The following is a 26,393-nucleotide window of genomic DNA, read 5'->3' on the forward strand; positions in this document are numbered from 1 at the left end:
ACTTGACCTTGGTCAATAGTCTCCTAGCAACAGAAAGGAAAAAAACACAAAAATCTACGTAGGCTGAATGCTGTATAATTCCAGGGCAGGGAGAAGGGGTAATACCAAAGAAATCAAGGCACCCGATGAAGCCAGATTGTTCCTCCAACTTCATTACATCATCTCTCCCCTGCCCCCCAAAACAGGTGGGCACAGAAGTACACATGATCAAGGGAGGTGTTAACATCAAACCTCACTTCCTAGGATTTTGAGGATACAGCTTTCGCAGCAGGAGGGTGGCTGGTTTGGGACTGAAAAGTGCCAATTCGCAAGTTTTTTTTTCTTTTGCCTCAAAAAACTTCTCCATTGGTCTCTGGAATCAGAAATAAATCCATTGCCTCTTAGTCAATTGTCATGGATAGTACCGAGTAGAACTCCATAGGGTTCCCAAGATGATAAATCTTTATGGAAACAGACTGCCATGGCTTTCCCCCAAGGAGTGGTTGGTGGGTCCAAATCATCAACCTTCTGGTTAGCAGCAGAGCACTTAACCACTGTGCCACCAGGGCTCCTTGAGTCAGGAGCTGTTGTTGCTAAGGGCCGTTGAGTTATTTCTGACTCATAGCAACCCAGATAGGGTTTTTGCAGCTGGTGGATTTGAACTGCCAACCATGTGGTTAGAAGTCCAGTGCTTATCCTATAGCACCACAACCTATAAAAGGTACGTTATTATCTATCTGTGTGTGTGTGTGTTATGGGGGTTATGGGAAGCAGGGTATGTGGCTATTACCACGACTTAGCTGTTTAGTTTTGACTTAATCAATCATTCAGCCCTGGAAATAAAAGGTGGAAGTCTTATCACTGTGTAACGGGGAAGGAGAGAACCAGGGTCATTAAGAGTGACTGACTGGGATGGACAACACAGTGGGGGCAGGTGAGGATATGAGTGCTGTGAGGAGAGAAGAAAGGAAACACTAGCTCTGATGAGGTGAGGAAGGGGTGCCTTAATTTTTGGATTGCCAAAAATTTTTGGATTGCCAACTCCCTTAATTTTTGGATTGCCAGCAACTCTGATTATTAAGTTAGTTGTGACCTACTAAGGCAATACACAACATGCCTTTGATTCTTACTTGACATCTCTATGGTGGACTCATGGAGTCCTGGTGTGGCACTGTAGGATAAGCACCGGACTGCTAACCACAAGGTAGGTGGTTCAAACCCACCAGCCACTTCTTGGAAACCCTATATGGGGTTGCTATATGAGTCAAAACCAAGCTACAGCACTTAATAACAATGATGGAGGACTCAAAGTACCCTGATGGTCCAATGGGTTAAGTGTTGAGCCGCTCTGTGGCTGCTAACCAAAAGTTGGTGGTTCTAACCCACCAGCTGCTCCATGGGAGAAAGACAAGGCAGTCTGCGTACCTAAAGACTTACAGCTGTGGAAACCCTGTGGCACAGTCTGACTCTGCCCTATTGGGTCTGAATCGACTCGATGGCAGTTGGTTAGGTATTGTTGTTGTTGTTAAGAGCCATCAAAAGGACTCAATATCCACAAGCCTATTTTCTCTTCAAATCATGAATCTGGTGACGGTAATTTTACTGTGCAGGGAATTTGAAGCTGAGGGAGAAAGCAGATGATTCACTCAAGGTAACAGCAGCAGGTGAAAGACAAAGATTTAAATACAGCGGATGTTCAGTGTGTGTTCTAAGGGAGATACAAAAGTTAGGTAAGAGTTGCCTCTGCCCTCAATAAGATGACAGTGAATTTCAGCGGCGATAAGCACTGAAATACATGGGGCACAAACAGAAAACAAGATAGTAAACAATTGTATTAGACTAGAGTCCAGGAGTCCTGGTTGTGCACTGCATACATGTTTGAGTGTAAAATGACAGGTATGTGGTTTGAACCCACCAGCCAGTTTGCTTCCACACATATCACAGCTTTGGAAACCCTATGGGGCAGTTCTACCTGTCTCATAGGATTGCTAGGAGTAGACATTGACTCGATGGTATACCACAGCAACAAACTGAATTCCACAGTCTAAATGGGCAGTTACAATTTTGACTTCTTGTTGTTAAGTGCCTTAGAGTTGGTTCCAATCATAGCGACCCTGTATAGGGTTTTTGAGGAGGAGCTGGTGGGTTTGAACTGCTGGCCTTTTAGTAGTTAACAGTCTATAGTGTATCCTACAGCGTCACACCAGAAATACCTATGCTAAGTCTCAGAAATACCTATGCCAAGACCCAACTTTCAAAGTCTGATCAGACAGTTTGGAATCCTGAAGTCTATATTTATAATCAATAGGGCCTGACATTATTGAATGAACACGCAATCTGCACAGAGGTGAGATCCAGTGTGGTAAGACATGTGGCATAGGGTCAAGTCTGGATAAATAGATTGGAGTTTCGTGATACAAGACTAGTAAGGTGAGCCAAGGCCATGATGATCTCAAAGATCAAAGGAGCTATTTGGCTTCACTCAGTAGAATCTGCCACATCATACCTAGACTGACACTAGGAAATTACTTCCTGGGGCAATCTCCTTGCCCTTATCAGACTCCCAGGCTGACCTGCCCTCACAAGACACCTGGGCCACATGCAGCTATTTCATCTGGGGAACCTTGACACCAAATGACCAGCTTGGTTCCAAACCTCCTTCAACTTATCTTCAGCCTTATTTATTTCATTTCTGGTATCCCACTGTCTGGGTCTGACAAAAATATACCAGTTTGCTGTGTCAACTGGGCAGCTGAGTGCCTGTTGTCTCAATTTGGGAAATATCCCAAGAGGAAAATTAAGGGACTCTTCAGGAGACTGACATGAGCATTTTTCTAAAGAAAACAACATCCTCTCTATGGCTTCTCTCAAAATTGTGAAAACTGTATTTCAAAAGAAGTGGATTAAAAAATACATTTTTTATACAGCCATACCTTGTTTGAGGTTTCTGGCATCCCTGCATCAAGCAAGTCTATCGGCACCATTGTGATAACAGTATGGGCTCACTTCATATCTCTGTTACATTCTGGTAACTCTTACAGTATTTCAAACTTTTTCATTATGCTATTGCATTATGGACTTGGTGATAGAAATGATGCTGGAGATTGCATGATAGAATTCTGCAGTATCAATGATTTGTTCATTTCAAACACCTTCTTTAGACCACATCAGAGACAATTATACACATGAACTTCATGAGATGGAACACACAAAAATCACACTGACTACATCTGTGGAAAGAGATGATGGAAAAGCTCCATATCATCAGTCAAAACAAGGCCAGGGGAAGATTGTGGAACAGAACATCAATTGCTCATATGCAAATTCAAAATGAAGCTGAAGAAAATGAAAACAAGTCCACAAGAGCCAAAATAAGACCTTGAATTGAAATATATCCCACCTGAATTTAGAGATTATCTGAAGAACAGATTTGATACATTAAACACTAAAGACCGAAGACCAGAAGAGTTGTGGGATGACATCAAGAACATCATACATGAAGAAAGCAAAAAGTCATTAAAAAGATAAGAACGAAGGCAAATATCAAAATGGATGTCATAAGAGACACTGAAACTTGCTCTCCAGAGCATAGAGATGCTAGAGCAAATGGAAGAAATGAGGAGGTACAAAAGCTGAAGAGAAAATTTCAAAGGTCAGCTTGAGAAGATAACGTAAAATATTACAACAAAATGTGCAAAGATCTGGAGTCAGAAAACCAAAAAGGAAGAACACACTCAGCATTTCTCAAGCTGGGGGAACTGAAGGAAAAATTCAAGCCTCAACTTTCGTTATTGCTCTGGGCAAATTATTGAATGATGAAAAAAGCATCAAAAGAAGATGGAAGGAATACACAGAGTCACTGAACCAAAAGGAAATGGTAGATGTTCAACCATTTCAAGAGGAAGCATATGATCAAGAGCCAAAATGATACTGAAGGAAGAAATCCAAGGTTCACGGAAGGAATTGGCAAAGAACAAGGCTCCAGGAATTTCTGGAATAAAAACTGAAATTTTTCAAGAAAGTGAGGCAGCACTGGAGGCACTCAGTCATCTGTGCCAAGAAATTTGGAAGACAACTATCTGGCAGACTGATTAGAAGAGATTTGTATTTGTGCCCATTCCAAAGAGAGGTGACCCAATGGAATGCAGACATCATCGGACAATCTCTTTGATATCTCATGCAAGTCAGTTTTTACTAAAGGTAATACAGAATGGCTGCAAGCATACATTGACAGAGAACTTCCAGAGGTTCAAGCCAGATTCAGAAGAGGACATGGAACGAGAGGTATCATTGCTGATGTCCAATGGATCTTGGCTAAAAGCAGAGAATACCAGAAAGATGTTTACCTGTGCTTTATTGACTATGCAAAGGCTTTTGATTGTGTGGATCATGACAAGATACGGACAACATTATGAAGTATGAGTATTCTGGAACACTTAATTTTGCTCATGAGGAATCTGTACATGGATCAAGAGGCAGTTGCTCAAACAGAACATGGAAACACTGAATGGTTTAAAATTAAGAAAGGTATGCGACAAGGCTGTATTCTTTCACCATACTTATGCAACCAGTATGCTGAGCAAATAATCCGAGAAGCTGGGTTATATGAAGAAAAAAGTGGCATTCGGATTAGATGAAGAGTCATTAACAACCTACAATATGCAGATAATACAATCTTGCTTGCTGAAAGTGAAGAGGACTTAAAATATTTATTGATGAAGATCAAAGACCACAGCCTTCAGTATGAATCGCGTCTCAATGTAATGAAAACAAAATTCCTCACCACTGGACCTATAAACAACATTCTTATCAACAGGGAAAAGATTGAAGTTGTCAAGGACTTCATTCTTCTTTGATCAACTATCAACTTTCAAGGAAGCAGCAGTCAAGAAATCAAACAACAGTATTGCATTAGGCAAATCTACTGCACAAGACCTTTTTAAAGTGTTGAAGAGCAAAGATGTCAGCTTGAGGACTAAGGTGTGCCTGACCCAAGCCATGGTATTTTCAATAACCTTATATGCATGCGAAAGCTGGACAGTGAATAAGGAAGACTAGAAAAATTGATGCCTTTGAGTTATGGTGTTGGAGAAGAATATTGAAAGTGTCATGGGCTGCCAAAAGAACAAACAGATCCGTGTTGGAAGAAGTACAGCCAGACTACTCCTTGTAGGCCAAGATGACCAAACTTCGTCTCTCATACTTAGGACATATTGTCAGAGGAAACAGTCGCTGGAGAAGGATATCATGTTTGGTAAGGTGGAAGGTCAGAGAAAAAGAGGAAGACCCTCAGCGAGATGGATTGGCAAAGTGGCAGCATCAATGGGCTCAAGTATGGCAACAATTGTGAGGTTGGCCCAGTATCGGGCAGTGTTTTGTTCTGTTGTGCATAGGATCACTATGAGTCAGTACTGACTCGATGGCACCTACCAACAACAACAATTGCAAACTTGAAGGAGCTCTGGTAGTGTAGTGGTTACAAGTTGGGCTGCTAACCTCAAGTTCAGCAGTTGGAAACTACCAGTTGTTCTGCAGGAGAAAGATGAGGCTTTCTGCTCCAGTAAATATTTACAGCCTCAGAAACCCTATATAGGGTCACTATGAGTTGGAACCAACTCCACAGCACATAACCACCACCACCACCATTGCATACTCAAGAGTCATGGTGTGACGCTACAGGACAAGCACTGGACTGCCAACTGCAAGATTGGCAGTTCACATCCATCAGCCCCTCCTCAGAAACCCTGTAGAGGGTTGATACAACAAATTGCATACTTAACAGATGACAGTATGTCATGTGCCATTGAGTCGGTACCGACTCATAGTGACATTATACACAACAAAATGAGACATTGTCCGGTCCTGCGCCAACCTCACATTGCTGCTGTCACTGTGCCAATCCATCTCATTGGGGGTCAAGGGAGACCGACTCTTTGCCACCTCTCCACTTTACCTAGCATGATGTCCTTCTCCAAAGACTTGTCCCTCCTAATAATCGGCCTGAAGTATGAGAGATGAAGTCTGGACATCCTGGCTTCTAACGAACATTCTGGAATTCTAGTATGGCACTGTGAGTTAATGCTTGGGACTGTAAAGTTGGTTTGATCTGCAAGGTTGGTAGTTCAAGCTCACTGGTCGCTCCTTGGAAACCCTATACAGAATCACAATGGGTCAGAACCTATTTGATGGCACTTAACAACAAAAACAACAAGGAACACTCTGGCTGTACTACTTCCAACACAGATTTATTTGTTCTTTTGATGGTCCGTGATACTTTTAATGCTCTCCTCCAACACTATAACTCAAATGCATCAATTCTTTTACAGACTCTCTTCATTGTCCAACTTTCACATGCGTATGAGGCAATGGAAAATACCATGGATTGAGTGAGGCACACCTTAGTCCTCAAACTGACATCTTTGCTCTTGAATTCTTTAAAGAGGTCTTGTATATAGCACATTTGCCTAATGCAATACGTTGTTTGATTTTTTGACTGCTGCTTTCATGAATGTTTGCAGATTCAAGCACAATGAAGTCTTTGACAATTTCAGTCTTTCTCTCTATCATACTGTGTAAATGTAATTTTGAAATGCTCTGGGAAACCAAAAGATTCATATGACTCACAGTATCTCCTGTGCGGTATGTCTGTATTAAGAACATGCTACAAGTTACAGTTGGAATGGGAATATTTCTCATTTTTAAGATTATCACGTCTATAGACAAATTGCATTTTTAAATTCCTCTGGAGTCCATGGGCCCCAGGATTTAACTGGGTTACATACAGAATTCAATTATCTACGATATAATGGTTTCTCTCTCCGCTCTGCTTCTTCTTCCTTTACACAGCCCCAGTCCACTTATCACAGAAAATACCAAGAGTACCCCGTTGTGGGAGATGACATAACTTTTCTAAAGGCTCCTGGGAAGTTTCTGAAGCCCTGTCTTATTATGAGAGCATGTTAGACACCCCAACTCGGCTCTGTGTGCTTCATTCTGAACCCAAAAGTGACAACAAAATCCTCTCTAACTAAATTGCCTGTTTCCTCTACTTTTTGCAGATCCCATTGTGTCTTGGCACAACCACGCAGATACTGTCTGGTGAGCTCATCCATTAATAATGTTGAGAAAGATTCCTCTTGGGAGTGGGGTCAGGCAAAGAGAAAAAAAAATGGAGCCCAAGGTTTAAAAAACAAAAATCAATCCTTCCCATCATATACTCTCATTCTGGGGCACACATAGTAATTAGAGAGCTTGCCGTCTGCTGTGAAGACCACCTGACAAGCTTTGCTTCAGTGGTTCCGGGATGGCGATGGGCTGATGTCAACAAGGAGACATCTCACTGGCCCTGAAAAGAGGTGAAGCTCCAAAGGTGAGTTTCAATCGTCAGAAGTGTGGCTTCAAATGCAGGAGGAAAAAGCAAAAGCAAACATCTTTGTCTGTTTTGGTTTCACAGTGAAAGGGAATTATTTGTGCTCCCAAAGAGATTTTGATGTCATGCTTTCTTTCATTCTGAATATGTAACAGTAATACCATTACATTCTAAGAAGTAAAAGAAAAGAAGACTCAGGTCACATTGGGTCCTCTCAGTGCATAAACAAAAATGGCCCATTTTCTTTATTTACTTATGTGTTTGTTACTGACAAGTCCTTTCTGTCACTTAGAGTATAATTCCCTACTGGCAGATATGACAATGTACTGCTGATCCTAAATTGTAGAACAGGGCACTGAGCACACCTTGGTAAGGGCACCCCTAAAATATTACACTTTCAGAGTAAAGGTGCCAATAGTGGTTGTGTGCCACCGAGTTGGTTCTGACTCATAGCAACCTTATACAGTGTTTCTGAGGCTGCAAATCTCTACAGGAACAGAGAGCCCCATCTTTCTTCACAGAGCAACTGGTCTATTCCAAGAGCTGACTTTGCAGCGAGCAGCCTACTTTGTAATCCACGATACTACCTGGGCTCCTTAGAGTAAAGGTAACAAATCTAAAGAAGCACATAAACCTGATACAAAATCAATGCACTCCCATCTGACCTCACTGGTATCATTCCCACTACAATCATGAGTATAGGTGCTTGCTACTCTCCCCACAAATGACCAATGTTTAGCAAACCTACTTCTCCAGAACTCCGGTTTCTCATTGTGAAGGTATGAATCCACCAGCCAATGCATGGCTTTCACTTTCAGTAGTACAGTCCTGCCTTGACATACACTTTGAATTTCTATACTCTTATGTATACGATGTAATGAAAATGCGTGTACTTAATACATATGCAAACCTTGCATGAAATTCAAATGAAGAGGTGAGTATATTTACTTCTCTTACTATACAGCATCGTTAACAATGCGGTTGCTGTTGTAAATGTGCACATGATATATGAAAAGGTTTGCCTTTTTCCATTTTTTTTCCCCCTCAGGAAAATGGAAAATAATAAGAGCTCTCTGGAGAAAAAAATGTAGCACAAAATTCAAAATCATAGAAGACCAGACTTACTGATCTAATAGAGACCAGTGGAACCCCTGAGACTGTGGACCGTAGACACCTTTCAAACTTGGAACTGAACCCACCTTCGAGGGTCACCTTTCAACTAAACAGACAGGTCTATTAAGTAAATAGTAACACCAGGGACGAATGGACTCTTCAGTATAATCAACCATTGTTGTAGTTAAGTGCCGTCAAGTCATTCTGACCCATAGTGACCCTGTGTAGGATTTCTGAGGAATGGCTGGTGGATTTGAACTGCCTATCTTGCGGTCCAAACTAACCTTGCACCCCAATGCATTATGCTGCAGTGCCATACCAGAACTCCACAATCATCCATAGAAGACCAAATGTCTTCATTTGCCTCAAAACAAAGCCCAGAAGGCAGAAAGGGGCAGGAAAGAAGGACTAATGGAAACTGGGAACCTAGAGAGGAAGTGGGAAGAATGTTTCTATTTTGAGGAAATTGCAACTAACAATACAAAACAAAATGTGCTGAAAGAAACACTGATTTGTTTTGTAAACTTTCACCCAAACTGCAATTTTAAAAAAGGGGGAAAAAGAGATCCCTGTGAATAGTGATTCTTTTTTTGTTTGTTTGTTTCATCCTAAAGCATTAGGAAACTTCCCTTGTAGAGCTTTTCATTTGGACTCCTGGTGTGTTGCTGTAGGATCAGCACTGGACTGCAAACTATAAGGCCGTCAGTTCAAACCCACCAGCTGCTCCTCAAAAACTCTACACAGGGTCACTATGAGTTGGAACAAACTTGATGGCACTTTATAGCAACAGTTTAATTTCCAAATATTTGGGAATTTCCTAAAACCATTTATTTATCAACTTATTCTTGAGCTGGATTTATTCAGTTTTAAATTTTTAAAAAGTATGTGTGAATGAGAAAAAATATATACAATTTCTCCCATAAAGACTTTTACATATATTCAATGTATACTTATTATGACAAGGATATTAACATTTCCTTATATGCAGTTCCTTCAAATTATACAAAAGATGAATAAATTATTTTTGAACTGCCTTTTCCATCACCCAAGTTAATGCATGATGATGAGTTCTACCCTCTATCCAATGAATAAATTCTCCCTCACCTCCCACCCCTGGTAACCATCATAGAATGTTTCTTTTAGCCTGAAAACCTCTTCTTGACTTTTTCCAATAGAGGTCTCATGCAATATTTGTCTTTTTGTGATTGACTCAGCATGCTGTCCTTCAGGTACATCATGTTGTGAGGTGTTTTGGGGATTCTTCGCTGTTCTTCAGCATTGTGTAGTATTCCATTGTGTGTATGTACCAAAATTTGTTTAACCATTCTTTTGTTGATGGGCATATAGGGTGTCTCCATCTTTTTGCTCTTGTGAATAGTACTTCAATGAACATGTGTGTGTAGTGAGTGATTCTTGAACAATGGTTTTAATTCTTTTATATTTCAAGTTTAAAGCAAAGACTGAGTAGAGTTATAAAAATCAAATAATACTATAAGGTTTATGGCAAACACTTAAGTCCTTTCCCATTACTGTGTAATCCCACTCCCAACTCTTTTAGCACTTTATTCCACTTGTTGTTAGGTGCCATCAAGTCGGTACTGACTCATAGCGACTTTATGCACAGCAGAACGATCTGGTATTTACTTCCAAATTCATGAATACCATGAATAAGTGTAGCTAAGAGGGCCACACCTTGCTTTTAAAATTTTAGACATTAACTTTTGGTTCCTTACAATAAAATATTAGAATTGATCTCTTTTACATTTATTCTCTCATCCTCTCAACATTACAATTTTCAGTGAATCAGTATTTAGTGTATGCATTCTGAAGACTGTACACACTCATATATTCTTTCCTGTTGAGTTACCTGTGTATTATCATTGCATGTCTTGCCTGTATAACAATTGTTCCCAGCCAGGTAAATAATTCAGTTGTTTTTCCATTCGTTTTCTATGTACTGATCAATAATGCATGCCAAACTCTTAAAACAATCTAAAATTCCTCTCAGTATAAATATAGCAGGAAACTGCTCAATTTCATTCTTTCTGGAAACCTCCTAACTGGAGTCCTCCAAGCTCTGGGCCACTGGATAAGGTTGTTGCCTTAGCCTGATGCACAACTGTCCGCCATTCTCCTTCACTGGAGATTCCCTTTTTCCTCTCTCCTGGCCTGGACCCTGTTTCCTGGATCTACTTTTTTTTTTCCTTTTTCTTGGTGTATGCCCCATTTAAGGAGCTCTGGGTTATGAATCGGGCTGTTAATCTCATGGTCAGCTGTTCCATGGGAGAAAGATGAGGCTTTCTGCTCCCATAGGATTTACAGCCTCAGACCTCTGTACAGGGTCTCTATGAGTCGGAACCAACTCGATGGCACATCACAACAACAACAACAACATGCCCTGTTTGGTGGAGCACACCCTCTGGTAGCTTTGTGAGAAAGGGTGCCGAAAAGAAACTCCAAATTAAACTCACCACCATTGAGTTGATTCAGATTCACAGCGACCCTCTGTAGGGTTTCTGAGACAGTAAATCTTTGTGGGAGCAGATAGCCTTATTTGTCTCCCACAAAGTGGCTAGTAACTTTGAAATGCTCAGTTAGTAGTGCTTAACCCATAGTGGCACTAGGACCCCTGAAGAAGGGGTGCATGGGAGGAAAAGCCTCTGGAATTCTGCATGTTGGAAAACATGTTTATTCTACTGTTGCTCTTCATTTGAAATTAGATTGGGACTAGGCCTTCCAGTTTCAAGTCATCCTTTTGAGAAGTCCAACACCATTGTGGTTCCTGATCAGGTGCACAGCCTAAAGAATGTTCTTTTCTCCCTTCCGTTCTGAAATTTCTCTGGGTCTCTATCCTTTCATTGATCTAGGTACCCAGTAGAATCTTTACATCCAGAAATTTAGATGTCCTTTGGTTCTAAAAAAGTGTTTCATCATTTTCCTCTCCACTTTATCTATTTTCCCATCCTCTTGCTATATTGTTCTACTTTCTTGAAGAGTTTGACTTTGTCTTCTAACCTTTCCACTGAAGTTTTAAACATTTTGCTATAAATATAATATTTATCATATTTTTAGTTATTTTTTTGTTGTTGTTTTGGATTAAAAACAAAAAAAGACATCCTCTTCTAATTTAATGACTCCCTTATCTCCTCCTACCTTTTAGAGCAATATTGGTTACAAGTGTCTTATAGCTAGCATTTCCCTAGACTCCTGGTGTGGCACTGTAGGATAAGCACTAGACTGCGAACCACAAGGTTGGTAGTTCAAACCCACCAGCCACTCTTCGGAAATCCTGTACAGGGTTGCTATGAACTGAAACCGACTTGATGACCTTTAACAACAACATAGTGTCCCCCTACTCTAAGCACTGACTGTATTTCCCCAAACATTTCTTTTCCACTTCCATATCTTTGTCTTTCATATTGGAGCTGTTTTGAAGATGTCTGGTGATCCTGAGCATATTGAAGAGTGGACCCTAAAAAGCCAACTAGAAGATCTATAAGTAGCAATAACCTTCACTGTGGAGTGAGTGGTAAAGGGGAGACTCAGGTGTTGTGCTAGAAAACCCCAAACATCAGTATCTTTAGGAGTTGTCTCTTGGGCCTTTCCATTTCCTCAGAGAAGAATATGCAATTCTCCTGCTGGGGATTGGGGGGTACAGAGTGTGGTATTTAAGTCTGATGCCTCTCATTCTCAAGGTGTCTCTGTTTTCTTAGTTCTCAAATGCTGCTAAAACAAGCACAAGTGGATAGCTTCACAGTTTAAGGCAGAAGTCCAAATTCAAAGGGCTGGCTCTGGGACAAGGTCCTTGTCTCCTTTTAGCATCTGTAGACCCAGCATTCCTTGGAGATCTCTGTGTGTCTTGGCATCTATCTTCCCCTGGATCTAGGAGCTTCATAGTACAGGAAGCCCAGGTCCAGAGGACTCACTCTACTCCTGGCTCTTCTTTCTTGGTGGTAGTAGGTAGGCCGGTCCCTCTTTCTCTGTTCTCCTCTCTCTCATTTTCTCTTGTGTATGATAATAGGTGTTGCAGGCCACATCCCTGGGAAACTCTGTTACATGGGATTAGGATTGTGAAGGGATTAAGGGCATTACTGTCCACCTTTAATTGTTTTATTGGCTTATCACAACAGATCACATCATAGGAATCATCACATAATTGTCACATTTCATCAGTGCAGGAGTCCTGGCATGGCGCTGTAGGATAAGCACTGGACTGCGAACCACAAGGTTAGTGGTTCTAACCCACCAGCTGCTTCTCAGAAACCCTCTGCAAGGTGGTTATGAGCGGGAACTGACTCAACAGTACTTAACAACAACAACGCCGAACATCATTATGTAACTGCCAAACCACTGAGAATCATGACTTGGTCAAGGTGACATTATTTTGAAGGGACACAATTCAATCTATGACAGTTTCGTTGCTTAGTGGGCCCTGTTTTCCATAAGGCGCCTCATTCTCCTTTTCAGCTATGACAACTGCCCCGTTTAAGCATTTTTTTGCTTCACCCTTTCCTTACAGTAAACCTCCTATTTTCTGTGGAGTTGGAGGGTCGGTGGGTGAGGAGTAACCTTGCTGCATGGGCTGGAGAGGGGATCTGGAAGTCTAAGGTCCCCTGTGACAGACTTTCAAACAACCCTCCTCATTTCAGCCACACCCCGGCAGGTAGGTCTATAGCACAAATCCACTTGGTTCCAATTGGTTATTTCCTCCCCCCAGACATGTGGCAGAGCTGAGGAAACAGACCAGTGTATTATTTATTAGTCAGACTCAGCTAGGTAAAAAAAACAACAACATCACCCTTAAATCTCCCTGATCTAAAACAATAAAGCTTTGTTCCTCTCTCACAGAACGTGTCACTGAGGCGGCAGGGAGCTCTGCTTACTGTGGTCACTTGGGACTATGCTTATGAAGGGGCAATCCACTGACACTGCTGTCTTAACATAAAGCTTTGCAGTGTGCTAAGGCAGAGGAAGAAAGCTTGCTCTTCACAGTTCTCACCTAGGGGCATCACGCTTCACTTCTGCTTACATTTCATGCTGCTTTATGCCTGACAAGATGAGGAGACGTCCCTCTTCCTGTGTTTGAAGAAGTGGAGGTACATCGACTACAGCCTTCAACCACATGTCCCAAATGTTATAGCTCTCATCTGTACTGATTTCTTCCCTCAGTCTCTCTGTGATTTCTAGGTTTGTATCTCTTTGATATTTACTGTGATTTCACTGGAGGTTTTGGACGCGCAGAGATCAGCTCCCCTTCAAGAGGCACAATAACTAGAGTAGTCCCAAACTCGTCCATGAAGACAGGGTATTTGCTGTCACCAATCTCTTCCATTCTACTGTGGCTTTCTCTCTACACACAATGATTTTGTTGCCTGAACAGAGAGTAAGGTTGTGGAGCTTCTCACAACTGGTGATTCATTGTGAGTATTTTTTCAAGAAGGGGATTGGGAGGTAGTTTTCAAACTTATTCTTGGAAAAGAGAAATTCTTTACTAGAAGCAAAGGACTTATGACATATTTTCCCAAATATTCAGAAAACAAGGATCTTCACTAGATTGAAGACAAAGGTCCTAGCCTTAGTATTTTCAATCATTTCATATGCATATGAAGGTTGGACAATGAATAAGGAAGACCGTAGAAGAATAAATACACTTGAGTTATGGTGCTGGAGGAGAATATTAAAAGTACCATGGGCTGCTAAGAGAACAAATAAATCTGTGTTGGAAGAAGTTCAGCCAGGATGCTCCTTGGAAGCCTGGATGGCTAGATGTTGTCTTTCATACTTCCGACATATTATCAGGAGGAACCAGTCTCTACAAAAGGACATCATACTTGATAAAGTGGAGAATCAGAGAAAAAGAAGAAGACACCTCCCCCCACCCCCCCAACAAGATGGACTGGCACTGTGGCAGCAGCAATGGGCTCAAGCACAGCGATGATTGTGAGGTTGGCATAAGACCAGGCAGTGTTTCGTTCTGTTGTGTGTAGGGTCACTGTGAGTCAGTACCGACTCGATGGCACCTAACAACAACAAGGCACTAAATGCCTAATATTGCTCAATGAATTCTTATGAATGAACAATCCTATCTTCTTTCTGTATGACACATCAGCAAACAAATGGCCTGTTTGCTCCAAGAGAAGACAGAAACTTTTAATGTTCTGAGGACTTCTGAGAACACGCAGTGCTTAAAGCAGGTTTGTTGTGTTGCTCGTAGGTGCTGCAGAGTTGATTCTGACTCATAGCAACACTATGTAACAAGAAGAGAATGGCTCCAGAGGGTTTTCTACTCTGCAATCTTTATGAGAGCAGATCACCAGGGCTTTCTCCCATGGAGCCCCTGGGTGGGTTTGAACTGTCAAACTTTCAGTTAGCAACCAAGTGCTTAACCATCGTGCCACCAGGGCTCCTCATAACAGTTATTTCTGGCACAGTGTAATACAGATGTTCCAATTTTTTATACTTTTTGACTCACAGTAGTTTCTGATCTTGCCATATGGAGAATGCACTGCTTGAAAAAAAAATGATGTTAAATTATGTATCATAAAAATGTTCTGCTTTAACCACATAATTGCACAATTTGGTGACATCACATCCACCATTCTCTACAGTGTTACCACTACCCATTTCGAAAAGTGTTGCATCATCTCAACAGAAACCCAGTACAGTCCTGTAAACAATACTTCATCACGCTCCCTTCCCTTTCTCCTGGTCACTGATAAAACTTCTGTCTTTAAGCATTTGTCTGTTCTAAATATTTCACATAAGTGCAATCATACAGTGTGTATTGTCTTGAATCTATTTCACACAGCACAGTGTTTCCATCTATGTTGTACCTGTATCACCACTTCATTTCTCTTTATGGCTGAATGCTATTCCACTGTGTGTATGGACCACATTTTGTTTATCCATTCATCTGCTGAGGGGCATTTGGGTGGTTTCCACCTTTCAGTTACTGTGATTAGTGCTGCACTGGACACTGGTGGATAGCTGCCTGCCCTTGTTTTGCTTTTAATTTTTATGGGATTGCTGGGTCATATAGAAAGTCTGCTTAATTTTTGCAGAATAATCAAACTGTTTTCCACATCAGCTGCACCATTTTACAGTGCCACCATTAGTGGATGAGAGAGAATTCACTTCTCTAGACCAGCTTGCTGACCATAATCACAGTGGGATTGTTACCATATCCATGCTAATAAAGGACTACATTACGCTGGAACCCCACACTGTTTCAGTCAGGAAACTGCCCAGTTGATTTCTTACCCTCCCCCCTTTAAACCAGTAGTTCTTAATCTTTTGCAGGCTGAAGAACCTCAGGAAGAGTTTACAATACAAAAGCTAACCCAATACCAGACTGCTGATGCCTGGTTCAGGTATTCTGATATGGAAAGAAAGGGCAGTAATCTGCACTTGTAACCAGCACATTCAAGACGTATTTCAGGAACACACTGTTTTAAAACAGCACCTTTCCATAGTCCAGGCCCCTAGTCTAGACATTGTGCTCATCCACTAGCCAAAGGGGGCACGTGGTAGCTGTGTAGGATAAATACTGAACTGCAAACCACCAGTCCACAGTCAAGGCCACTAGCCGCTCCACAGGAGAAAGATGAGGCTTTCTGCTCCCACAAAGATTTACGACTTCAGAAACCCTATGTAGGATCACTGTGAGTTGGAACCTACTCAAAGGCACTTAACAACAACCAACCAAAAGGCTGGTGGATCTAATCCACCTGTGGAAGAAAGGCCTGGGGTTCTAATTCCATGAGATCCTAGCCATTGAAAGCCCTATGGAGTGCAGTTCTACTCTGACACCCACGGTTGGCCGTGAGTTGGAGTCTAGGTGATGGCAATGGGATTTGGTTTGGTTTTTCATTGACTACAATGACAGGCACAAGAGCTCTGGTAGTGTAGTGGTTACAAATCGGGCTGCGAACCTCAGGGTCAGCAGTTCAAAACTACCAGCTGTTCCGCAGAAGAAAGATGAAGCTTTCTGCTCCCGTAAAGATTTATAGCCTCGGAACCCTGTACAGGGTTGCTATGAGTCAGAACTGACTTCACGGCACATAACAACAACAATAACGACAGGCATGGAATGAGCATTCAGTAAATATTTTTTAATGTTGAGGAGGAAGTCAGCAGAAAAACAATATATATATATATATATATACATAGTCCTCGTGTGGTGCTGTGGGCTAATGCATCAGACTGAAAAGTCATTTGAACCGCAAGGTCAGTTGTTCAAGCTCCTTGGAAACCCTATACAGGGTCACTATGGGTTGGAACTGACTCAACGGCATTTAACAATGGCAACAAACATATATCAAAAAGTGAAGTCCTGAAGTGCCAGGTCAGTTTGAACCAAAAGGTCAGCAGTTCCAACCCATCAGCCACTCCTAGGAAACCGTCGCAAACAAGGTTACTATGAGTCGGAATTGACTCAATGGTTCCAGTTTATACATGAAGGGGTTTATTCCAAACAAAATCTGTTTAACCAAGTATCTGTGATGAGTGGATGGCTGAAGGTAAGTTCTCTCAGTGATACACTTGCCAAAACAGTGGCTCCCAAGGGAATCAGTTGGCCCAGTTCAATTCAAGGCAGAGAGGTCAAATCAGAAGTTTATGGCGACTGTTTTGAGTGATTCCAAAGGGGTTATTTTGATAGATTTTCTTGAACGATACAGGGTGGTCATGGGGGCTTATTAAGAAGAGTTGTTAATAAAATTGGAAATTGCATTGGTATGAAAAAGGCCAGGAAAGTTGCACCAACGAGTTTTTTTTTTATCATAACAATGCATCTGCTCATTCTTTGAAGGTAGCAAGAGGTGTCTTACAAAAATTTCATTAGAAACTTATCCCATTCAACCTACAGCCCTGATCTTTCCCCTTAAACTTCTTTTTGTTCCTAACATTCCAAGAACATTGCAAAGGAGCTGAGTTCCTGTAAGATGCTTGGTAAAGTGGAGGGCTAGCGAAAAAGAGGAAGCCCTCCAACGAGATGGATTGGTACGATGGCAGCAGCAATGAGCTCAAACATAGCAATAACTGTGAGGTTGGTGCAGGACTGGGCAGTGTTTTGTTCTGTTGTGCATAGGGTTACTGTGAGTTAGTACTGACTTAATGGCACATAACAATGATAAGGTAAGGATGCTTACTGCTGTTTTGACGTGGTGTAAATCAAACAGTGCCGAATTCCTTAGGGAATGATTTCTGCTGTTGTTAAGTGTGGTGGAGTCAGTTCTGACTCACAGCAACCCTGTCTAGGGATTCTGAGGCTGTACATCTTCGCAAGAGCAGAAAGCCTCCTCTTTCTCCCACAGAGAGGCTGATGGGCTTGAACTGCTGAATCTGTGGTTTGCAGTCCAGTGCTGATTGTACAGAGCTACCACACTCCCCAGGAAATGATTAGAGAGATGGAAACACTGCTTTCAGAAGTATATAGAACTAGATGGAGGACTGTCAAGAAACAATAGCTTCACATTTTGGTATTTTTGTTTAATAAAGGTTTTTATGATTCTGTAGTAATATGTTTTGACCTACCCTCATATTTATTTCTTTTCCCCTCAAAATACCATTAAAAGAGTAATAACTGAAGGCCTTTCCTACAGATGGCTTGATAGATGGAAATGTTGTTGTTGTTGTTGTTATGTGCCGTGGAGTCAGTTCCGACTCATAGTGACCCTGTACAGGGTTTCCAAGGTTGTAAATCTATACGGGAGCAGAAAGCCTCATCTGTCTCCCATGGAACAGCTGGTAGTTTCGAATTGCAGTTTGCAGCCCGATTTGTAACTACTACCGTACCAGAGCTCCTTATTGATAGATGAAATACAACTCACAAATTCAAGTGGCATAAAATGACTGCAGGAGTATCTTACAGTCACAGGTTTTTGGTTTTGCTTCCTTTTCGCTATTCACAGCCCTGCTCATCAATTTCTCCACATCAAACTGAACTTCTGACACCATGGGTTTTTAAAGCATCATTTAGTATTCTATAATTCATTCTACCTTTTGAATGGGGCATCATGTAAGAGGGTTAAGTTGTTCTTCTAGTGCAAATGATTCAAAGGAAGCCCTTGCTCTCCTATAGGCTGTGGGCAACCACGCATGGTCACGCAGGCCGTTTCTAGGGACCTGTGAGAAAGCTGAAGGAGGAGACCAGCACCTAGACCAAAAGCTTGGGCAGCATTCTCTCTTTCCAATTGCCTAAAAGGATGCAGGACCTGAGCTCTTGCCAGCTCCTTACTTTGGAAAACCAGCTCTATTTCCACCTCATTTGAAAAATGCTGGCTGCAATCCCTCCGAGTTGAAGAACTTTAGTGACAGATGGAGGTCAAGGAGAATTTTATACTTATGTGCACCTGTTGTTTTTTTTTTAAAACTGTCTAAATGTGAAGTCTGGGGAAACAAGAGAGATACAGGGCATTTCTGAGCTAACTGATCCAGTGCTACCTCCTTGCTGGAGAGGATGGCGTTTCCTTCCTCTCTTAGCAGTACAAGCAAGGTTAACGTGACTGAAAGAGGAGGTGAATGATACCTCGCTGACCTGTGCAGCCTTTTGGCATATTACTTAAATGAACACCAAAAGGTAGACTGAGAAACAGGCTGGTGCAACCATAAAAAGCAGAATTAAATAAAATCGAACTTAACCTCATGACCATTCTTCTACTCCAAACTCCAATTTTAAGTGAAAATGCTTAAAAATTATTCAAGAGAATGGAAAAGTGAGAGCTAGTGCAGAAAGAGAATCTTTATAGCAAGGTAGCCGGCCAAAGGTTAGTCGTCTTGATTTATTTTGAACAGATGGTGATATCCAAGGCAGCTATGTTATCACATTTTTTAGGTATTTCAAAAATGGAAAATAAAATGTCAACAGGGACAGCAGGCAACAGGTTTCAGCAACTCTTCCCAGTAAAGTACTTTACAGTTTACACTGAGAGCAAGTCTTCTGTAAAGAGGAAAGGGCGTGCCACCAGAACTGGAAATTAAGTACTGAAAGAGGCGCAGGGTGGGTGAAAAATGGCAGAACCCCCTGGCAGGAAAGGGTTCAGAAAGATTTTCCCCAAAATGGTCATACTGCCCATCACAAATCTGTAAGGGCAGCTCTATGGGATAAACACAGATGCGAACTACAAAGTCAGCAGTTAAAGCCCGTTAGCCCCTCCTCGGGAGAAAGATGAGGTTTCAACATTCTCAATGATTTGAATCTCTCAAATATTTAAACTCTATATGGGGTCACTATGAGTTGGAACCAACTAGACCACACTGAAAAACACAACCAAACCCAAGTTCAACTCGTAGTGTCCCTGTGAGTAGAAATGGCGGCTCACAGGGTTTCCAAGGCTGTAAATCTTTATAGGAGCAGACTTCCTCCTCTTTCTCCCATGGTGCAGCTAGTGGGCTTAAACTTCCAATCCATAAGGCTGAGGTTCTCATCTGGGAATGTGTTAGTGGCAGTGCTAAACTTTACAGGAGTCTTGTGATCCTGGAAAACAAGCTAAGAACTATCCCCACCCTTGTCTGTTCCAGGAAATGGCTAACTGCAAAGAATGAATGTTCCCCTTATGACTTAGATAAGTCTCATGGATGTTCCTTTACTTCCCTATAACAAGTTCACACAACAAACCAAACCAAACCTGTTGCCATCTACTTGATTCTGACTCATGGTGACCCATGTGTTGCACACAGAGTAGAACTGAGCACCATAGGATTTTCTTAGTTGTAATCTTCATAGCCCATTGCCAGGTCTTCTTTCTGGGGTGCCACTGTGTGGGTTCAAAGCAGCCCAAAGCAAACTATTTGCTGTTGATAAGTGGGAACAAACTGCTCTTTAACCAAACTTTAGTTCACTTTTCTCTTTCTCTCAGGTCCTGAAGTCTGGTTAGCACACAATCTTCATTGATTCCTGAGAACAGCTGCCTCCAGGTAGAACATTCTCTGATTAACCTTCATCCCACTCCCTCACACTAGGTTCTTTCTAAACTTGCTGGTTGTTGTGTGCCATCCAGTCAATTTCGCATCATAACAACTCTACAGGACAGCGTAGCACTGTCCAGTACGATTTTCCAGGCTTTAATCATAACAGGAGCAGATCGTCAGGTCTTTTCTCCTGCTGAGTAACTGATGGATTCCAGCCACCAACCTTCCAATCAGCAGCTCCACCAGGGATCCTTGTCTATTCATAGCGACCCTGTATAGGCTTTCCAAAAGGCTATCCATCTTTATGGGAGCAGAAAGACTTGTCTTTCTTCCTCGGAGCAGCTGGTGGGCTCAAATTTGTGGTTCGAAATCCAGTGCTTATCCTACAAAATCACCACACTCGATTACAGCCTTGGAAACCCTGTGGAACAGTTCTGCTGTATCCTACAAGGTCACTATGAGTGGAAATTGACTTGATACAATGGATTTAGTTTCAGGGTTTTAAACTAGGGTTGTTGTTGTTAAGTGCCGTTGAGTCGATTCCGACCCAAGCTGATAAGCTTGAACCGCCGACCTTGCAGTTCAAACGGCTTTGCAGTCTGGTAAGGAGCCCTAAATGGCACACTACTTTAGAAATGGGCTGCTAACAGAAATGTTGGCAGTTGGAAGTCACCAGCTGCTCTGTGGAAGAAGTATCTGGTGATTTGCTCCTGTCAAGATTAGGGTTGAGGCACTGTAGGATCAGCACTGGACCGCAAGGTTGGTTTGAACAACAAGGTTGGCTGTTCAAACTCAACCAGCCACTCCTTGGAAACCCTATACAGGGTCACTATGAGTCAGAACAGACTCAAAGGCACTTAACAACAACAATCTTACAGAAGTTTACAGATGTTACGATCCGTTGCAATAGACACCCCCCTCCCTGTATACCAACCATCCTATTCTCCCTCTGCAAGAATTTTCAGTAAAGTCTCTCCTTCCTAAATCTGGATTTGTTTATATCTGACATTGTTTCTGATAGGTGCCTTTTAGTCAGTTCTGACCCAAAGTATGTCCAACAGAAGGAAAGACTACTGAGTCCTTAGACATCCTCACATCCATTGCCACATTTGGGCCCATTGTTACAGCCACTGTGTCCATCATCTGGAGTCTCCTGATGTTGTTGGTTAATGCGCTGGACTGTAAAGTCCAATTAAACTGGGAGATCTGCAGTTCAAGTTAGCCAGTTGCTCCTTGGAAACCCTACACAGGGTCACTATGGGTTGGAACGGACTCGACGGCACTTAACAACAACAACTATCTTATCAAGTATGATGTCCTTCTGCAAGGCACATTCTCAGGTCCCATCCCAAAGCTTCTGAATCAGAAACTTTGGGAGAACATCCAGGAATCTATTTCTTAAGCCCTCAAGGTACAATTTGAGAGTCACTGATTTAGGGCAAGATGTGTAAATTAATGCCTCCTTTCCCCTTGATATTTCACTACCAGCAACTTCTGTGCAAGCGGTTTCTGAGGCTTACCGTGGAAACATTCCTAGTGTCCCCATAGACCATTTATCCCATAAAGCCATTTCCCAATGACAAACCAGGCCACAGAGCACACGTCTCTGCTCCCACCTGCAAGTGGAACTGAGCATCCCGAGTCGTACGTACTTACATCTCCATCCATAGGCCTTTGGTCGTCACAGTCCCTGGTTGGGCTAATGTCTTGGCGCATGACCCAGATGGGCTCTTTGGGGTCGTCGGGAGTGTAAGGCGAACGGATGGTCCTGGTTTTCACCTCCTCGATAGCCTCTTTGATGTCCTTGATGGCCAGCGAGATGGCATCCCTCTTCTCCTTGCTGTACCGCTGCACTGCCTCCTCGCCGCTGCCTGCAGTGCCCACCGCCCGCGGCGCCTGCAACCCAGGGCTGTCGGGGCGGCCCCCACCTGGGGTAGCGGCGCGCTCCAGGTCCTGCTCGGCCTCGGGCATGTCCTCGGCCGCCTTGTCGAGGCTCTGCGAGCTCATGCTCTGCTTGACCTCGGCCACGATCTGGTCTATGTCCTCCTCTTGCTCATAACTGTCCATGCGCGGGTAGGGCGCGAACTCGGCTTCCTTCTCCGGGCTGTCCGACTCGCCGTCGGAGCGCTCATCGTAGTGGTGCAGCCGCGCGCCCAGGGCCTCCTGGCGATACGCCGCCGCCTCGTCGCCCTCCTGCTCATACAGCCGCAGGCCGTCGCGCGTGTCCAACTCTGGCGCATCTCCGATCTCCTCATACACGTGCTCCTGAAGACCCCCGTAGTCGGCGTAGGGCTCGGCGTAGGGCTCATCCTCGCCACGGTGGAAGAGCCGGTGCGTGTAGACGTAGCCCGAGTAGGCCGCGTTCATGGCCTCTTCATGCTCCAGCGAGTGGAAGTGCAGGTGGTTGGGTAGCGCGCGGCGCTGTGTGGCTTCAGCATGCTCTGCCTCCGCCTGCTCCGTGTACTCCTCGGCCTCAGGCCGGTACTGCACGGCGTAGGCGCTCTCGTCCTCGGGGTCCTGGGCGCGCTCCGCATCGTAGCCCTCGCGGGCCGCGGCGATCACGTCGCCCTCAGCAGTGTCTGTGTGGTTGTGGAAGCCGCTCTCCGTGCTGGCCGAGCGCGCCAAGCACTCCCCGCGCTCCTCCTCCTCCTGCTGGCGGAGCTGGGCGCGGAGGTCCTCGAAGGCGCGCCCGCGCAGGTGGCCGTCCACATGGTGCCGCTGCTGCTGTTCTTCTTCCACCGCGGGATGCTCCAGGTCGGCCTCCACGGACTCGTTCACCTCCCCGCCTGCTGCCTCATCGGCCACCTCCACCTCCGCAGACCCCTCCAAGTGGTTCATGGTGGGCGTCGGCGACCGCTGGGAGAAAGTCTGCGCCGGCTCACTGAGTGCTCATTTTGCTCCACTGGGCTGGAAAAATAAGAAGGGGAGAGGCGCTATTAAATGGTTGAAATTGTAGTTAGAAGCTGAGTACCAAGATAGCCATAAAAGCAGTTGCTTATTGATCCCTTCTGGATCTAGGTCAATTAAAAAATTAGTGCAAATTTAGCTCGGTCTGACAGCACATATTTCACTTTCTTCATACATAGCACGTATCATAATTTGTAATTACATACTCACTCGTTTAATTGCTTATTGGATTTCCTCTTTCCCACCCTTCAGGAGTGGGCAGCCACTCAGGCTCCAATTCAGAAGCATTTGAATAAAGAGCATTGCTAAAATGAATGGGCCAATTGACACATTTTTCCATCTGTTAAAGGATACATCTCTCTTATGTATCTGGAAACCCACGTACTTTAGAAACAATTCTTCACTTAAATTTCCAGGAGGGACAAAAAAAATCCTGAAATGTTTGAAGCCATTGCTGTCAATTCAAATAAGTAGCCATTCTGAAGTGCTGTCGATCATGAGCGGATCTCTGTTCCTTCCAACAAGGGCCTTAATATTTTGGGTCTCCATGATCAAGCCAGACTCATTTTTTACATTCAAGATGTAACAGGTATGACACAGGGGGGAAAAAAGCTCCATGGTCAAGTAAGTTTGGGAAATGATGACTTGGAGTTGACTTTTCATTGTGAATATTCAAGGGTCTTCCAAACTTGTTTCACCAGGAAACACTTTTTTCTCCTAGAATACTCTTAAGAGAACACTGATTAGCTAATATCTAATACCGCTTCCATGTTCCCTGGATCTAAATTTCTCTGATTCCATTAATTACCATTTTAGGTATTACCACCACCCATCTGTCAGTTTATCATGTACTGCGGTGGCTTTCGTGGGGCTATGATGCTGGATGCTATGTCACCAGAATTTCAAATACCCTCCATGTCACCTACAGTGCACAGACTTCAGAAGAGCATTCAGACTTAGACTGGTGACTATTTCCAACGTCAATGAAAACCCTACGAATCGCAACAGAATACTGTTTGACACCATGCTGGAGGATGAGTGCCCTGTGTTGGAAAGCACTCAAAATACACAGTGACTGGAACAATGGACTTGACCACATCAGTGATGGAGAAGTAGGAACAGGACTGAACAATGTTTCTTCTGTTTTACATGGTGTCTCCATGAGTCAAAGTCGACTCAGCAGCAACAAACAACAGCATGAATTACACATTACTACGTTAACATGGCTAATTAAAAAAATATATAAGTAGTTTTCTTTACTTATTTCCAGGGAAACTAGCTAGAGAGATTTTGTTTCAACTTCTCTCATTTTTCTTATTACAGAGTGATCTACCAGCATAATCTGTACCTGCTGCTATCAAGTCAATGCTGACTCATAGCGAGTCTATACAATGGAGTAACTGCTCCATAGGGTTTCTGAGGCTGCCAATTGCCTCATCTTTCTCCCACAGAGGGGCTGGTAGGTTTGAACTGCTCACCTCTACATTAACAGTTCCAATACTGAACCCTCTGCACACCAAGGCTCATAATCTGTTGTTGTTAAGTGTTGTCGAGTCAGTTCTGACTCAGCTAGCCTGGATAGGGTTTCCAAGGAGCAGCTTGTGCTTAGCAGGCCAGTGCTTACTCTACAGTGCCACACCAGGACTCTGAATGTGTATGCTGTTGTTACGTACTGTCAAGTTGGTTCTGACTCACAAGGTTTCTGAGGAGCGGCTGGTGAATTTGAACTGCTGATACTGTGGTTCAAACTGACCATTCAGTCAGTGCGTTAACCCACAGTGCCACACCAGGACTCCTTGCATGTGTACAGTATATGGAAAAAGACATTAAAAATGTAAACAGAAACAACAAAAAGAAGGTGGGACCCTTATGATTTCTAGACACTTGTGGTAAATGAGTTGAACAATACATGTACATTTTTGTCAATGTTTTTTTTGGGGGGAGAGCCCATCATACAAATGAAAGAAAGGAGGCAAAGTGAGCTCTTTAATGTAGTAGCAGAAAGCTCTAGCAAGACCAAGAACATCTGACGGGCTCTCTAATATTAGAGGCGTTACCTCCTACTCAGCTCCTCACTACACCACAGCAATTTATTTCAAGCACAGTGACAGACTCAGTAGTAAGGAGATCATTTTGGAATTGGTACAGTCCTCCTGCAAGCAGACATATCATCTTTCCCCATTTTTTAATTGATTATTCACCTTTTGTTGACCCTTATCAGAAGAAATGTGGTTTATCAGAGTTGAACAAGCCCATGTACTTCTCTGCTTGACAAGAGTCCCAATTCATACAAATTACAGTCAGCATCCCTTGATAAATTCTGGCCTCCTTTCATTAACCCTTGAGAATAAGAACTGTGGACTAAGTATAAGGAAGTTTTCCAGAAGCAAGTATGAGTGAGTCTCCTTTCAGACCTTACTGGGTGGTTAATGCTTGAACAAAGAAACGAAAATGTTGGTGCTGAGGGATAGCTGGTTAAGTGACCACCAGAGAATCATGCAGAGGACCAAACAAACATCCCATTCTAAACAATGAATGACAATAACAATCTACCTAAGATTATTACCTATAACCACTTTCTAGGGACAACAAATAAAAATATATTAAAGGTTCCTTTGTGGACACATCTAAGTCTGATGATACAAAGAAAGTATTCACAGAAAGGGACACCAAATACATATCTGGGTACTGTCACTCAGAGGTGTTTCAGTTGACACTGAATTGATTCTGACTTATGCTGATCTCTTATGTGCCAGATTAGAACTGTGCTCCTAGGAGTTTCTATGGCTGATATTTCAGAAAAAGATCACCAGGACTTTCGTCCAAGTTATCTCCAACTTTTTGGTTAGCTGCCAAGTGCATTAACCGTTTATATATCTGTGTGTGTGTGTGTGTATACATGTATATGTATGTTGTATTGTAGTTATGTGCCATAGAGTCGGTTCCGACTCATAGCGACCCTGTACTGGGTTTCCTAAGCTGCAAATCTTTACAGGAGCAGAAAGCCTCATCTTTCTTCTGTGGAACAGCTAGTAGTTTCGAACTGCTGACCTTGAGATTAGCAGCCCAATTCGTAACCACTACGCTACCAGAGCTCCTTATGTTGTATAAATAC

At 43.0% G+C, this 26,393-nt stretch overlaps 1 protein-coding gene across 1 annotated transcript in view; it reads right to left on the reverse strand.

Moving 5' to 3' along the window:
• Positions 1 to 26,393, reverse strand: part of APBA1 (amyloid beta (A4) precursor protein-binding, family A, member 1) — a 290,053-nt gene that overhangs the window by 64,964 nt on the left and 198,696 nt on the right. Inside the window, exon 2 of the mRNA XM_006834910.1 lies at positions 22,028 to 23,278. Within this exon, the coding sequence (XP_006834973.1) occupies positions 22,028 to 23,209 (1,182 nt within the window). The 5' untranslated portion in view covers positions 23,210 to 23,278. The remainder of the gene's footprint in view (positions 1 to 22,027; positions 23,279 to 26,393) is intronic.

The sequence above is a fragment of the Chrysochloris asiatica genome, unplaced genomic scaffold (assembly GCF_000296735.1).
Source record: "Chrysochloris asiatica unplaced genomic scaffold, ChrAsi1.0 scaffold00014, whole genome shotgun sequence".
NCBI classification, from domain to species: Eukaryota; Metazoa; Chordata; class Mammalia; order Afrosoricida; family Chrysochloridae; genus Chrysochloris; species Chrysochloris asiatica.